At 55.5% G+C, this 15,653-nt stretch overlaps 1 protein-coding gene across 6 annotated transcripts in view; it reads left to right on the top strand.

Moving 5' to 3' along the window:
* Positions 1-14,610, top strand: part of QSOX2 (quiescin sulfhydryl oxidase 2) — a 37,939-nt gene extending 23,329 nt beyond the window's left edge. For 5 of the 6 annotated variants that reach the window (XM_030818168.1, XM_030818170.1, XM_030818167.1 and 2 more), the window contains 7 exons: positions 324-469; positions 3,058-3,192; positions 3,414-3,543; positions 5,486-5,608; positions 6,912-7,062; positions 11,095-11,283; positions 13,583-14,130. In XM_030818168.1, coding sequence (XP_030674028.1) covers positions 324-469; positions 3,058-3,192; positions 3,414-3,543; positions 5,486-5,608; positions 6,912-7,062; positions 11,095-11,283; positions 13,583-14,130 — 1,422 coding nt within the window. Of the gene's footprint in view, positions 1-323; positions 470-3,057; positions 3,193-3,413; positions 3,544-5,485; positions 5,609-6,911; positions 7,063-11,094; positions 11,284-13,582 lie in introns of all 6 variants that reach the window. The other variant, XM_030818166.1, reaches the window with a different exon arrangement.
* Positions 14,611-15,653: the final 1,043 nt, after the last annotated feature.

Below are 15,653 nucleotides of genomic sequence, written 5' to 3'. Positions count from 1 at the left end.
GTGCAGGGACTCACTTGACCAGTATCAGTGTTGTGGGGGGTGCACTGGTTTTAGAAAGTCAAGTGCAAATTCGTGGATAAGTGTTTTCTTTGATGGGTTTGTAAAATTGCCGAATAAGACCGTGGTTTCTGCTCATGGCGTGTGTGCCATCAGTTGCCTTAAAGTGCGATGAGAATGAAGATTTGAGTGAGGGTCTTGCCTGCAGGGGGACAGACTTCGTGCCCTTCTGTGAAAGGTTCCCTGCAAGGCCGTGTATCTGCACGTCGTGTTTTCTGGGAAACTGCCAGTCCCTGTGGAAGTGTCATTGTGTTCTCATCCCCCAGGTGATCTTAGACCTCATCCCATATGAAAGCATCGTGGTGACCCGAGTGCTGGACGGGGACAAAGCTTTTCTGGAGAAACTTGGTGTTTCTTCAGTCCCTTCGTGTTACCTGATCTACCCAAATGGGTCGCATGGATTGATTAACGTGTGAGTGCCCGGGTGGGATGTGGGAACCCCGTGCCGTGAGGAGTTACTGGACAGAGGTTCCGAGTAGACAGTGCAAGTCTGGTGTGAGATCCAGGGAGCCCTGGCCCCTCTGCCCCACTTCCCTGGGCAGATTTGGGCCCTGACTCTCAGCCCTTGGGTGTTGCTGATCTGTGCTGTGTTTTCGTGGATTTCTGTTTTCTCACTGCTGTGTCCCTGCACCTAGGAGGAGCCTGGCGTGGTGACTTACCAAGAGCCGCAGAGGAAACTGGCTAAACCAGCACATGCATGAGGGCTGCTGGGCCGGGGCTTCGGGAGCAGCAGATGCTCCTCAAATCCTGCTCTGGGTGGACTCTTGGGATGCAGTTTGGTCTGTGTCTGGGGCTGCAGGCGAGCCCACGTGCCCGCCTCTGCAGAATGAGAAGTCGGGGTGGGCGCCAGGTCCTGCCCCTCAGGTTCTGCTCTTTCTCTAAGAACCGCAGAACCTTGGCAAGCCCTTCGCCTCTGCGCAGAGTGCCCGTGTGCCCTTCGGATAAACCCTTTGCCTCTGCGCAGAGTTCCCGTGTGCCCCTCGGATAAGCCCTTCACCTCTGCACAGAGTGCCCGTGTGCCCCTCAGATAAGCCCTTCACCTCTGTGCGGAGTGCCCGTGTGCCCCTCTGATAAGCCCTTCACCTCTGCACGGAGTGCCCGTGTGCCCCTCAGATAAGCCCTTCACCTCTGCGCAGAGTGCCCGTGTGCCCTTCGGATAAGCCCTTCACCTCTGCGTGGAGTGCCCGTGTGCCCCTCAGATAAGCCCAATGAAAAAGTAAACAACTTGAATCAGGTTAGAAAAAGAACAGTGAGATCAATGAGGCTGGGCACAGGTGAATCATTGGAGTCTAGGAGTTCAAGACCAGCCTGGGCAACATAGTAAGACCCCGTCTATACTAAAAAAAAGACTAGCCGGGCCTGGTGGTGTGCCACTGTAGTCCCAGCTACTCAGGAGGCTGAGGTGGGAGGATCGCTTGAGCCTCAGAGGTCAAGGCTGCAGTGAGCTGAGATCCTGCCACCGCAGTCCAGCCTGGGCAACAGAGCCAGACTCCGTCTCGAAAAAAAAAAAGAAAACGAAAAATGGTTGAGAAAATTAAGTAACGTCCTGAGGCTGGAGGGGCCCCGGCCTCCTCCTCACCTTGGGGAGAAGGACAGCGTGAGGCCAGCCTGCGCCACACTGGGTGGCCCCTTCCCCTGGCCTGAAGCCGCAGCACCTGCAGCCTTCCAGCATGTGCTGGTTTAGCCACAGTTGACTCTGCGGCTCTTGGTGACTCACCACGCTGGGCTCCTAGGTGCAGAGGGACAGCAGTGAGAAGACAGGACATGTTTCCTGTCTCTTGGAGCTTCCAGTTTAGCCTCCTCAAAGATCGACTGGGGCATAGAGGGCGCCTTACAGAAGCCCCAAACACTGCAGCTTCTTAGGTATTTTTCTGTCCTTTTGAAAAAGAGGCCAGGCTCACACCTGTAATCCCAGCACTTTCAGAGGCTGAGATGAGAGGATTACCTGAGCCCAGGAGGCTGAGACCAGCCCAGGTTGATAGTGAGACTCCAGCCTGTGAAAAATAAAACATTAGTCGGGTATGGTGGAGTGTGCCTGTGGTCACAGCTGCTCAGGGGGCTGAGGTGGGAGGATCATTTGAGCCCAGGAGGCTGAGGCTGCAGTGAGCTGAGATTGCACCACTGCACTCCAGCCTGGGCAACAGAGCAAGATCCTGTCTCAAAAATAGATAAATGAGTGAAAGCAAAAAAGATAAAGCTGGAATTCAGGGTAACCACAGAGGCCATTGAGCTTGTTGGGAGATGCTCTGAGTGCTTGGGGGCCCGGCTCTGCTGATGAGGTGGCCCATTCCAGGCCTGGGGCACAGCACTGCCCTAGGCAGAGCGGCCTGAACCACTGCCAGATGTTTGTTTAGTGTTAAAAGTATCTAGACAACTTCTTAGTGTCAAATGATGTTAATGTTTTTATAGATATTTTAATATTTTTGCAAATATCACTGCTACATTCTGTCTTTGGAAACAAGCTCCACGTCACACTGAAGTGCTCGATAATGGCATTGAGGGTGTCCTCAGAAGGCAGCTCCACCCTGTCCACACAGGGTGGGCGCGCAGGGAGCTCGGTCCTGACATCAGGGAGGGGCTGACGTCCACCCCAGGCCCCGACTTCCAGATGCCCCACTCAGGGCTGGCAGATTGTGGGCGCGTCGGTGAAGGCTCTTAGGCATGTTGGAAATCGCAGTCAGAATAAAGCTGATCTTGGCAGATGCTCAACCCAGCTTTACAAAACGCCTTAAGGTCCCCACAAACATAAATGAGTCATAGTACTTATTACAACTGGAACTGGTTGTAAATCTGTGGATTTGGTGTGTCTCCTCTTATCCCTCCAGGTGGAAGCTCAGCCGGAGCCCAGGCGGGGTGTCGGCTGTTCCCACTGGCCCCCATGCCCCAGTAAATGCCCGAAGGATGAATGGGGTGGCCCAGAGCTGTCCTGAATGCCGGGGCTCCTACTTTAGGATTTTATAAAGGAGGCTCTTCTCACCTTTGCCCTCCCCTCTCTCACAGTGTGAAACCTCTGCGGGCCTTCTTTTCCTCTTATTTGAAGTCATTGCCGGATGTGAGGAAAAAATCGCTTCCCTTGCCTGAAAAGCCAAACAAAGAAGAAAATTCAGAAATCGTGGTTTGGAGAGAATTTGACAAGCAAGTGTTCCTCTTGAACTGAAGCCCCCGGAGACAGTGCGTGTAGACCACAGGCTGCGTGCTTGCAGGGCGGGTTCACTCAGAAACCCACCCCAGCCGCTGAGGGCCGCTCGGGAGCCCTCCTGGGGGCCCTGGGAGTCTGTGGGGAGGAGCCAGGACAGGGAGACTTGCTGTGGAGGGAAAGGTTGGGCATTCCCTGACGCTGCCATATCCCATCCTAGGTCAAAGCTGTACACGGCGGACCTGGAATCAGGGCTACACTGCCTCCTGCGGGTGGAGCTGGCAGCCCACAAGTCCCTGGCCGGAGCAGAGCTGAAGACGCTCAAGGACTTTGTGACTGTCTTGGCCAAGGTTTGGGACGGTGCTGGTCTGGGCTACGTGTGGGAATTTGGCCCTGCACAGAGTGGGCCCTGGGGGGCGTCGGACACTGCGGGGGCTCCGCCAGCTCCGCTGAGGTGCTCTCCACCTTGCTTTGTCTGCCCAGGTCCGCGCCCCAACTCATTCCACCCATTTCCTGAGTGCCTCCTGCGTCCAGTGCTGTTCCCAGCACTGGGCTGAGGCGGTGGATGTAGAGAGGGGTGGGGGCGTGAGCCAAGCACCTGTTGGAAAAGCCCAGCTTTGGCTGCCTGGAGAGTAGATGGAGGAGGGACTGGAGGCCCACACCTCAGCTGGCTCTCAGAGGAGCGGTGCACAGGGGCTGGGGGGAGAGGGAGAGGCAGGGGCTGTGCAGATCCAGGTGGGTTGTGCATCTGCTCCGCCAGCCGGGTTCAGGGAGGGGTCCTGGGGGCTTCACGCTCAGCACCATCATCAGCACAGATGTGGTGTCTGAGACCACTGAGGGGGTTGCCAGGAGCGGGCAGAGATGCAACCCAACAGAGCTCAGGCCTGGCTGTGCCCAGGGACAGGCTGAAGAGGACCAGCCAGGGAGGTGGCCAGGTGTAACTCCATGAGCTCAGTTGCTTGTTACTGTCTAAATGACAAGGAGGCTTAGGCTTAAAATATTTCTCTTGCCAAAAATAAGATGCATGATAGAGTAATTTATAGTCAGCACTTTGGATAGAGTTTACTTACAAATTGATTTGTGAAAAGTACAGGAAACCTTGAAGGACTAGAGGTGCCTCAGATGAATGCATGAACATTGCCTGGGCAGGTTTTTACCCCACGGGGCCATCCAGAGTTCAGAAATCTCTAGCTGGCCTCATTTCCTTTAAGAAAGTGTCCTGCTAATCTGTCCATCATATTAGTGGAGGACAGTGTGGCTCTTAGTGGTGGTGGCCGCCGGCCAGCTAATTCGCTGGAGTCGCACAGCTGTCGCTAGGCAGACCTGCTCTCCTCTCCCCACTTCTCCGTCTTCCCCTTAGTCTAGTTAGGCTTGGAGCTTTTACACTTGTGCTCTAGGTAACTCCTGAGGCCAGAGTATTAAGAAGTTATTCTTAATATTTTTCTGAAGTTTACTTGGATGTCCAAAATAAATTTTATTGTGGTAAATTAATCATGGTACTTTTTAAGCTACGCGGGAGAAAATATATTGGACTGAGCTGAAGATGCCAGCGTTTCTGGTCTGGCATTGCCACCCGTGAGCTTCAGCTCGGGTTTGAGGAGCTCTTGGTGGCTGGCATTTCTGGTCTGGCATTGCCACCCGTGAGATTTCAGCTCGGGTTTTTGGAGCTCTTTCGGCAGCCTATGTTTTGCACGGTTTGTGGTGCAGCAGCTGATCAGAGTTTCTCCTAAAAAGACAGAGCCCTGGGATCTTCTCAGCCAGACGCCTCCCCAAGCTGTGTTGATGTCGGCCAGCCTCACGGCCCATACGAACCCATAGGCAGTTAGCCCCGGCTGCCGGCGCATGTGCACTGCCGCGCATGCTTCACACAGTCGGCCATGGCAGAGGGGAAGCCCAGCGGGCGGGCAGGCGGGGTCAGCACAGCTCCTCGTGAGGAAGGCAGAATAAATCAGCAAGCCCCCGCCAGCTCCGTGATGAGTCACACACTGTGACCTTGCCTGTCACCTGGCGGGAGTGAGGCCGTGGGCACAGGTGGGTGAGCTGCAGGCACGGGCTGGAGAAAGGCATGGCCATGGGCGCAGGCCGTCCTGGGGAGAGGCGCTGGCTGGGTGCCCACCCCATGTCCCCTTGGGTTTCCTGCCTCCCATCAGAGAAACCCTTCTGAGAGGCCCCGTCCTGGGTTCAGCCCCTCTGCGGATGGAGTGCTTGTCTTCAGAGGTGCTGTGCCCCAGCGGTGGGGGCGGGAACCCGGGTTTGGGTCTGTAGCTCTCAGGTGGCTCCTTCCTCATGCAGCTGTTCCCTGGACGGCCGCCAGTCAAGAAGCTGTTGGAGATGCTGCAGGAGTGGCTGGCCAGCCTTCCCCTGGACAGGATCCCCTACAACGCCGTGCTCGACCTGGTCAACAACAAGATGCGGGTGAGCCCCAGAACCCTCGCCAGCCACGCTGCGCCGTCCTTCCCTCCCCTTCCCTCGCCCTTAGCTGGTGCATCTCCCTGCTCGGGGCCCGGGCTCCACTGTGAGGTAGGGGAGCAGTGACTTACCGTCTCCATGACAGCGTCGTAGTCATGGCCTCCTGTCTGCCTTGGTAGCATCATGCTGGGGCTTCAGTTTAAGGACAGCTCACCAAAAGTGCACTGTGACCACCTGTCCTTTGGACAAATGGGGTTTTCTGAAGCAATGTAGTACTTGCGCTTTTTAAATTTTTAGTAAGCCAATCTGATGAAAACTTGATGTATTCAGGAAGTGTGGCAGCCCTGCCAGAGCTTTCCCCAAGACCAGGTGCCAGCAGGTGCCAGTCTTCGCTCAGGGGACCAGCACCCCAAGAGGTCGTGGCACTCACTCCTGCCGTTCCCTCCTTAGTCCAGATCAGCAGCTTCTCCATGGCCCCCAGAGCGTTTAGTCGCGGGCAGTAAACCCAGCGTGCTGCTTGTCCAACGCCCGCGTGGCCGGCGTGGTCAGTGGCGCACAGCAGATCTTCTGGGAAAACGATAAGGTGCACTTGTCGTGCTGTGATTTTGCCAGCTTTGCCATTCGCTGGCTGCAGCTGAGAAGCAGACGGTGCCAGGCTTCTTGCCTGAGTCTGTCTTCCACCTTGACTTCACTCCGAGCTCAAGGTCGTGGGAGCGCTCTCACGTGACTGCGACGTGTGACACCTCCCTCGAGAACGCGTCCCGGGCTCAGGAGTCCTTAGGGAGGAAAAGGTTGATGAGACACGAAACCAAACCGAACTGAATCTGCCCGGGGCTCACAGCCCTCCCGGGCCAGCAGTCACCCACTCCGATGGCCACCCTGTTGCTTCTTCAGTGAACACACCTTGTTTGTTCTGGCCGAGAATTATTTGACGGTTGAGCTTTTTTATGTTGTTAGTTGCCTTTTCTCTTAATACTGTCCTTTCAGCTAATTCTAATTTAAAAGAAAAGGTGGATACATTTTATGCTTAACATTACTGGTTTATCAAGATACGGAAGAACTCTCTCTTCTTTTCAGATTGGCCTGAGAGCTCCTTTAGTAAAGGAGACCATTTTCTCTCTTTTGTTTTATTGAATTTAAATTTGCGTATGGTAGGAGGCACAGATCTTATGTGTACAGTTGATACAGCTTCAGTAAACCACACCCCCATTAACCACCCCCCCAGTCAAGAAGGCAGCTGTCGACTGTTTTTTATTTCAACAATTATCTTTTATTCTTTGGGTTTATTTATTTATTTATTTATTTTCAGATTTCTGGAATATTCCTTACTAATCACATAAAGTGGGTTGGATGTCAAGGAAGCCGACCTGAGTTGAGGGGTTACCCGTGTTCTTTCTGGAAACTGTTCCACACTTTGACTGTTGAAGCCTCGACCCACCCAGACGCACTGGTTGGCACAGGTAAGCTGTCCCTGTACAGGCCAGAGGGGCCGATGGTCTGCCTAACACATTAACCCAGCCGGTGTGTGCGAAGGTGCGTACTGCTGTATGTGAGGCAGCGTGTTGCCAGGGCACTGAGGCAGGGGAACGGCACTTCAGACTCCTCTCACAGGGGCAGCTCACCCAGGGCTGTGGCTGCGGGGGCACCAGTTCCCCTTGTCAGAACTCGCAAGGATGTGCATGGCTAACATGCAGGAAATAAACCATAAAGAAGAAAGAGAATGCTGGCTGGGAATTTCCCTGCAGTGTAAAATCCCTGTTTTTTGCTTTAAAAAGACAGAATAGGCCGGGCGCGGTGGCTCACGCTTGTAATCCCAGCACTATGGGAGGCCGAGGCGGGCGGATCACAAGGTCAGGAGATCGAGACCACGGTGAAACCCCGTCTCTACTAAAAATACAAAAAAATTAGCCAGGCGTGGTGGCGGGCGCCTGTAGTCCCAGCTACTCGGAGAGGCTGAGGCAGGAGAATGGCATGATCCCGGGAGGCGGAGCTTGCAGTGAGCCGAGATCGCGCCACTGCACTCCAGCCTGGGCAACAGAGCAAGACTCCGTCTCAAAAAAAAAAAAAAAAAAAAAAAAAAGACAGAATAAGTGAAATCTGTTTGGAGAGGTGTTTTCATTATCAGCTGTTGTATAACAAATCACTCTGAAATTTAGCAGCCAGAACCACGGGAACCACCCATGGTTATGAGCTCACAGTTTCCGAGGGTTGGGCATGGCCTCATCTAGGTCCTCTTCTTCAGGATTGGTCAGGCTGCAATCGGAGTGTCAGCTGGGCCTGGGGGGTCACCGATCTGACTCAACTCACCCGAGGCCCACCTGGGGAGAGTAGCTTCCCAGCACCCTCACGGGGCAGAGAGCAGGGCCTGCCTCCTTGCACGTGGCTTGCCTAAGGCCCTGAGCTCCATGCTGGCTGTTGACTGCAGGCCATGCTCAGGGCCTCTCCGTGGGGCGGCTCACATCCTGGCAGCAAGCCTCGTCAGCGAGCCAGTGAGAGGGTGCCCATCCGAGGATGACATTCCGTCACCTCTGTCAGATTCTGCTTACTAGTCAGTCACGAGGCCCTGGCCACTCGCAAGGGGAGGACATCACAGGAGGGGTGAGTATAGGTGGCATGATCTGTGGGGACCGTCACAGAGGCTGCCCACCACAAGGGGTTAAAACCTATAAAACTTTGAAGTTGGATTTAATAATTTTCAATTACTAGGAAATAGATAAAAAGAAATTTTCTGTCCTTCACAGAACACTAAAGTATGTATTGGACTTTTTATCCCCCCTGAGTTTTGTTGTGTGTGTGCTTCCCAGTTGAAGCAGTGATTCAGGTTCATTAATGTTTACTTTAAAGCCGAAGTGGTGTCTTGACTCACACAGTTCAATACTATTTCCAGTAAGATTCTCAAATTCTTTTACAGTTATTTTTTGCCACGTAACAAACTAACCTAAAATGCTGGGGCTTAAAGCAGCCACCACTGTGTTTGCTTATCATGCTGTGGATCAACAGTTTGGGCTGGGCTTGGCTGGGTGGTTCTTCTGTGAGTTGCTGCTTGGACTCACTCGTGTGTCTGCCTTCATCTGGTGGCAGCTGGTTAGTCCAGGGGACCTTGGAATGCCTCGTACTCCTCAATGTGGCTTCCCCACCAAGTAGCACCAGGTTCAGGGAGGACCCCCGAGAGGCCTCAGTGTGGAGTCACATAGTATCACTCCCACCACATCCTGTTGATCCAGCCTAAATTCGTGGTGAGAGAAATAGATTCCACCTGTTAATGGGAGGAGCAGCAAAGTCACATTGCGGGAGAGTGTCCCAGGATGGGGGCACTATAGTGGCCGTGTGAAAATCTGTTTTGGCCCTCCTCAAGGTGACATTGGATTACTGCTTCTCGGGGGTCTGGTTGGGGGAGAGGGTGGGTTTTAACCTCAAATCCTTTTCATAATCATACAGAAAAAAACAGTAGTATGGTTTTGGGGAGAAACCTTGGGAGCTGTCCAAACAAATTGAAATCACAGCATCCACACTGCCTGATCTAATGCCCAGCCAGACCGTGCAAACCTGATTCTGACCTAATGCCCAGCCAGACCATGCAAACCTGATTCTGAGCTGTGCACAAGGCTCACACCTGTAATCCCAGCACTGGAGGTTGCAGTGAGTCAAGATCATGCCACTGCACTCCAGCCTGGGCGACAGCAAGACTGTCTCAAAAACAACAACAACAACAACAACAACTGCTTCTGAAACGTGGGCCTGAGTTAGGAAGCCTCACGTTTACACGCGGAAAGTTCTGGTGAGGAGATGAGCTGACATGCCGTCCCCCTTTCCGTCTGCTCTGATCACACGGGCACACGCAGGCGTGAGGAACAGCTCCTTGAAGGCAGTGTGGGTACAGTGTTGGCTGAGGGAAGAAGTTGAGTGACCAGAGTATTTGATTTTAAACTCTTCTAGGACCAGCCCTAGTGTAGTGGAATTGTAAGAGCAGCGTGAGGGCAAAGCACACCGCTAGCAAGACCCACAGCGCTCCTTCCTCCCATCAGCATATTGGAAGCAGCCTCCAGGAGCAGCCTCCTGCCGGGAGAACTGGGTCAGAGGCGACCACGGGATTAAGTCTTGGAAGGTTTTTCTTCTCTTTACTGTATGTTTAAGCCGCATCTAGTAAAATGCCTGTGAAGGCCTCTAATCCCCCCACAGGTAGAGCTTTATGGTTCTTGTCCACTTTAAAGATTAGGGTGGCCCCGCGCCTGCGGTGATGTGGGGAAGAGGAGGGGGATTACGTGGAGATGCAAGGCAGATGTCTGTGGAGCCCTCCCGGCAGGAGAGCAGGGCAGACGGGCCGGGTCACAGGGCCAGCGCCTGCGGTCCCATCTGAGACACCGCCCAGCTGCCCGTGGACACGCTCAAGGCCGAGGAGGAGGTGGTCTGCTCTGCTCTGCTCTCACCTTCTCTGGGTGAAATAAACAGGAAGTGTCGGGATTCGGGATCGACCAGGACGCTGAGGTCAGGGCCTGCACGCAGCTGTGCTTTGCAGGGAGCCACGACCAGCGTCAGGCCTGCGCTCGCGCGGGAAGCTCCCCCAGGGCCTGCTGTCGATGAAGACGGATTCATTCGCGAAAGCATGTCTTTTTTTAATGCTGACATGTAATCTGTTTTAATCTCATGGGTCTCCTATCTGTGCATTCAAGCTCCTGTGTCAGTCGTCTGAGCGGGGACTGCTGAGCCCCGCCCTGTGCTGCCCCCTTGGTTTTCTTAGGGGTTCCCCTTGGGTGCAGTGCTGGCTGCTTCCCGCCACCTGTGGGCAGGCGTTGCTTTCTTGAGATGTGTGTTGTTCATTCACAGTATCTGTGCAGGCGCCCCGGCCTGTCCGTGCCTGTTTATACGTTCGGTGGCACAAACTGGCTGTGGGTGCACCCGTCCCTGTGCCTGCCCACCTGCTCCACATCTCACGCCCGTGGCTGGCGGCAGCTTAGAGTCACTTCCTAAGGCCGTGTCCCCACTTGGGCCGGTGTCCTGCAGGGCTTTCAAACACGACAGCTGCAGATACAGAATGAGCAGCGTCATTGCCCTGGCGCCAGTCTCTGAGAGTTGCTTGTAAGGCAAACTGCACCCAGCTGGCAAATCCCAGGGAAGAAGGGCGCTCCGGGCGTCCTGGCACACACGGCCGGAAGACTGGTGGGAGGTGCGAGGCGCCCCTGGAAGGGCTCCTTTGGGCCCTGGTGACCGAGTCCATGGCTCATTCTCCTGGCACTAGGGCATCTGGGGAGCGCGTCCGCCCTCTGGGCTGTCCACAGTCATTGTGTCTCCAGAGCCTGCGGCACCCGTGGGCATGTTGGACATCTTGGCAGCTGCTGGCTCCTGGTGTGTGCCCACAGCCTAAGGCCGCTGGAGAGACATGAGATGGCTTCCCGACGTGTCAGGAGCGGTTTCCCCCCAGGCTCTCTGGACAAGCGTGGGTTCAGGTGATCCCTACGCACCTGCCGTTGGCAGCAGTGTTTGTTCCCCTGCAGGCTTTGAAGACGACCCCCAGGCTGTGCTGCAGACGATGAGGAGGTACATTCACACCTTCTTTGGGTGTAAGGAATGTGGTGAGCACTTTGAGGAAATGGCTAAAGAATCCATGGACTCGGTGAAAACCCCAGACCAAGCCATCCTCTGGCTGTGGAAGAAGCATAATGTGGTGAACGGCCGCCTGGCAGGTGAGAAGCCCCTGGGCATGGGGGACTCAGCACAGGCGGAGGGAGGCCCTGGTCCTGGGACAGCAAGGACGGCACGGCTGCGGTGGGGCTTGTCCCTGAGCTTTGCGGCCTCGTGTCACCCACTGTGCTGACGGGATCAGGACTTGGGTGGCTGGGAGCTGCCAGAGCCTCAGCCTTTCCCAGGCTGTTTCTGTCCCCAGCTTTCTAGATGGTTCTCTCACTCTGGGGGCTCTTGGACCCTCATGGAAATGAGTGTGGCTCTTTCTTCCCCCATCAGTACCCACTGGTTAGACTCTGAGGATGTTTTTGACTCTGGAAAGCTTGGAACGTAATTAATTTTTTTTTTTTTTTTTTTTTTTTTTTGAGACGGAGTCTCGCTCTGTCGCCCAGGCTGGAGTGCAGTGGCGCAATCTCGGCTCACTGCAAGCTCCGCCTCCCGGGTTCATGCCATTCTCCTGCCTCAGCCTCTCCGAGTAGCTGGGACTACAGGCGCCCACCACCACGCCCGGTTAATTTTTTTTTTTTTTTTGTATTTTTAGTAGAGACGGGGTTTCACCGTGGTCTCGATCTCCTGACCTCGTGATCCGCCCGCCTCGGCCTCCCAAAGTGCTGGGATTACAAGCGTGAGCCACCGCGCCCGGCCTACGTAATTAATTTTTGATGAGGAATTTTAGTAGTATGAAAATCTGTTGTCCAAACGTAAACCAAACCTCTCAAAGTGCTTTGTTTTGTTAAAAAAAAGTAATTAAATAGGGCACATGTATTTTCCCAGAGTTAAGTACTTCAAACTGTTCCTAAATCAGTGGCAGATTAAAATTAGGGTTAAAAATAATTCCACTGAGAAATAAATCTTAATAGAGATGAATAGAAAATGCCACTAAACTATTGGTTTTTATTTAATCCACTGTATTAGAAAAACATATTACAGCTGAAGCACTAAAGAAATTGGTTTTTCTTTGCCTTGAGCCTGACTGCCGGGGCCGGGGTCATGTGACGAAGGCGCCGCGTGTCTGCAGGGTTTGTTCCCTCGGTCAGCGCAGCTTCTCCTTCTCGCCGCTCTGGCAGTCTCCGCATCACCGCCGTCCACAGAGCTGCCTGTGCTTTCCCTGAGCCCTCGGCTCTGAGGCAGTGGGACCAGGACCCTCGCCAGGCCTGCCTGGACCTGGAGCCCCTGCTGCTACCTGTGGCCCCAGCCCGCATGTGCCCCCACCATCCCAGTCATCAGACTGCAACAGAAAGGGGCCTTACAGCCCAGTGTGACTGTCACTCCTGAGATTCCCACTCCAGTCCCACCTCCAGCCTGTGCATTGAGACCTAAGCTCCTGGGAGGCCCCTCGGAGATCTGCCTGGGGTCTTCTGTCCGGGGCTGGCACCTTATTTGATGGTCCTACATGAGGCTCTGACAGCTTCTGACCAAGCGCCACTGGTCTGTGCTTGTCCCTCTGGCTTCGTGTGCAGCACGTGGCGCCGGTTAGCAGGATAAGCGCGCAGTCAGTGACTGGCCCGAGTAGGGCATCTCTTGATTTCAGACACACCTCAAGTCCCCCAGACAAACATGGTGTGTTTACATTCACTTCTGGAAGCTCTCTGAGGGTGGCCAGGTGTCAGCAAGTCGGGTGCAGGGGCTCCCAGAGCTGGGAGGCGCCGTGTGCCGCGGCTTCTGCATGACAGATGCCTGTTGGGCCTGAAAGTGAGCCCGTGTCACTTGGGAAACGAGTTTTGGAGATCTTGAAGGGATTTGTAGTCTGGAAAGGGCCAATGTACCTGAAGTGCAGTGGAAATTGATTGCTGCCCCTCTGCTCTTTCCTGAAGGTGCACCTGAGGCCCACTGTCCATAGAGCCCAGGTGGCCGGGGCACCGTGGGTAGTGGGCCTCAGGTGCACCTTCAGGACAGGGCAGAGGGACAGCAATGGGGGGAGGGGCACACAGGCAGCACTGTGCGGACAAAGGCCTCGAGGTGAGGGCTGCATGCTCTGTTTTGGAAGTGGAGTGCTGGGTGGTTTGGGACACGTGTGGTCTGGGAAGTGGCGGAGGCTGAGCGTGTAGCGTCTCCTTACTTGCAGGCATGGGAACCAGCAGAGGGGAACACGTGCGCAGGGGCCTGCAGAAGCAGGATGTTATCTGGGCCGCACTGCAAGGGACGGGTGGTGGGTAGGGCAGGGAGGGAGGCCTGGCAGGACCCTGGGCCGGGGCAGTGGAGGCCCGTGGTGGGTGGGAGTGGGAGTCCGGTTGCCGCACGCTGCATATGGCTTCACAAAGCCTCCTTCCCTCTGGCTCTCCCGCTTCCTTTTCTTCCTAGGCCATCTGAGTGAGGATCCCCGGTTTCCAAAGCTTCAGTGGCCCACTCCGGACCTCTGCCCAGCCTGCCATGAGGAAATTAAGGGCCTGGCAAGCTGGGATGAAGGCCACGTGCTCACATTCTTGAAGCAGCACTACAGCCGCGACAACCTCTTAGACACGTATTCTGCAGACCAGGGGGATTCCGGTGAAGGAGGAACCCTGGCCAGGGGTGAGGAAGAGGAGAAAAGACTCGCTCCCCCAGAGGTGTCCCATGGAGACCGAGACACCCAGAGCGTCCATCCACCCGGTGTGCTGGGCCCCAGGCCTGCCCTTCCGGAGAGCTTGCACCACAGCTCCGACGGGAAACTCCAGGGTCTGGACGGGCCCGGGGCCCACAAGGAAGTGGGCGGGGCCACACCCTTCCTTGGGGTCGACTTCTCCAGCCTGGACATGAGTCTCTGTGTCGTGCTGTACGTGGCCTCCTCCCTGTTCCTCATGGTGATGTACTTCTTCTTCCGGGTGAGGTCCAGGCGGTGGAAGGTCAAGCACCACCATCCGGCCGTGTGAGTGCCCGGGTGCTGCCGGCCACGGTGGAAGCTCGCTCGGAGGCAGCCCTGCCCCGTGCCACCTGCAGCTTTAATATTTATGATCAGGGATTTTATAAACATGCGGGCCTGGTTTCACATCGGATGGCACCTTTTGGCTTCAAAGTCCTGGTTTTACGAACGCTCTTCTAACGAGGGAAGAACACGGGGTATTTTGTGGGGATATTTGCATTCCTGGCGCACTCAAGTCTGTTCATGCTCCTTTTGCAGGTCTTACAGGAAAAAGACTTCTGTATTTTTACTCTTCTAGACGTGAAGAGAGGGTGCAGAGTCCAGGCCAGATAGTCTTCCCCACACACTTTCATCTTGTTTCCTCGACTCCGCCTTATCCTGCAAGGCCTTGTTTTTGTATTTGGAGAAGAACCTCGCCCGTGCACCCCGCGGCTCCTGGCTCCCGCTGTGATCCCCACTCCCCCCGTGGCCCTGCACCCTCCACTCCCCTCACTCCTCCCTCCCCCTGTCCCCTCCATGCCCCCTGCTCCCCCCGCACCCCCGCTCCCCCCGCTCCCCCCGCTCCCCCCGCTGCCCCGTTCCCCCCGCTCCCCCGCTCCCCCTGCTCCCCCTGCTCCCCCTGCTCCCCCTGCTGCCCCGCTCCCCCGCTCCCCCCGCTCCCCCTGCTCCCCCTGCTCCCCCCGCACCCCCGCTCCCCCTGCTCCCCCCGCTCCCCCCGCTCCCCCGCTCCCCCTGCTCCCCCTGCTCCAGGCTGCCAAGTGTTTTCCTTTAGCTGGACGGGGACAGCAGAGCCGGAAGTGCAGTCGGCCTCTGCAGCCCCTCCAAGCAAGTGCTCCAGGGACTATCCTGTGCTTGCAGCTGCTTCCCTAGGGCAGGTTCCTGAGGGCTCTCCGTGTTCCTCCAGGTGTTTCACACCAGACATGGGGATTTCAACAGGGGAGGAGCCAAGGAATTCTGTGGCTGTGCTGCGTTTCAGAAAATAACCCCCAGAGGCCTCGGGCTGTGGACTTGGGGGTTGGAAGGATGGGGGCTCATTTAACCCTCAGAGGCAGCGCCTTTGTCTATCTGGTGATGAGAGGGACAAGTAAATGGGGGCCACTGGGCCTGTGGGTCCCTGGAGGGAAGCTCTGGGCTCAGCGGGCAGTGCTTAGAGCAGAGGCCCCTCTGTTGGGGGGTGGGGAGGAGAGCGGTCTGCCCTTGGGAGCATAGGCCCCAGGGAGACTTCTAAAGCCCCCTCTGTCGTCTGCTCTTCACCCAGCACCACAGAGGCACCTGCCACACACACAAGCATCTCACTCTGGGCCCACGGAGGGGCGGGGGTGGCAGGAGCCTGCGCCAGGCTTCCTTTGCCTGAAGCTGTTTTGGGAAGGGTCTTCACACAGGCACTGATCTCCCAAGCTTTGGTCATGATTTCTTTTACCATTTAATAATTTTAAATATTGTTTTTAAACCCAAACATTTAGTGGTCAGTTGCCTCTGAAGATTTAAACAAACAAATACACTGTTTCTGGGAACATTTATGTTGAGATTCTT

This window comes from Nomascus leucogenys, chromosome 8 (assembly GCF_006542625.1).
Source record: "Nomascus leucogenys isolate Asia chromosome 8, Asia_NLE_v1, whole genome shotgun sequence".
In the NCBI taxonomy this organism is placed as follows: Eukaryota; Metazoa; Chordata; class Mammalia; order Primates; family Hylobatidae; genus Nomascus; species Nomascus leucogenys.
The sequence above is the reverse complement of the archived record's forward strand: the minus strand, read 5'-3'. Positions and strand labels throughout refer to the sequence as shown.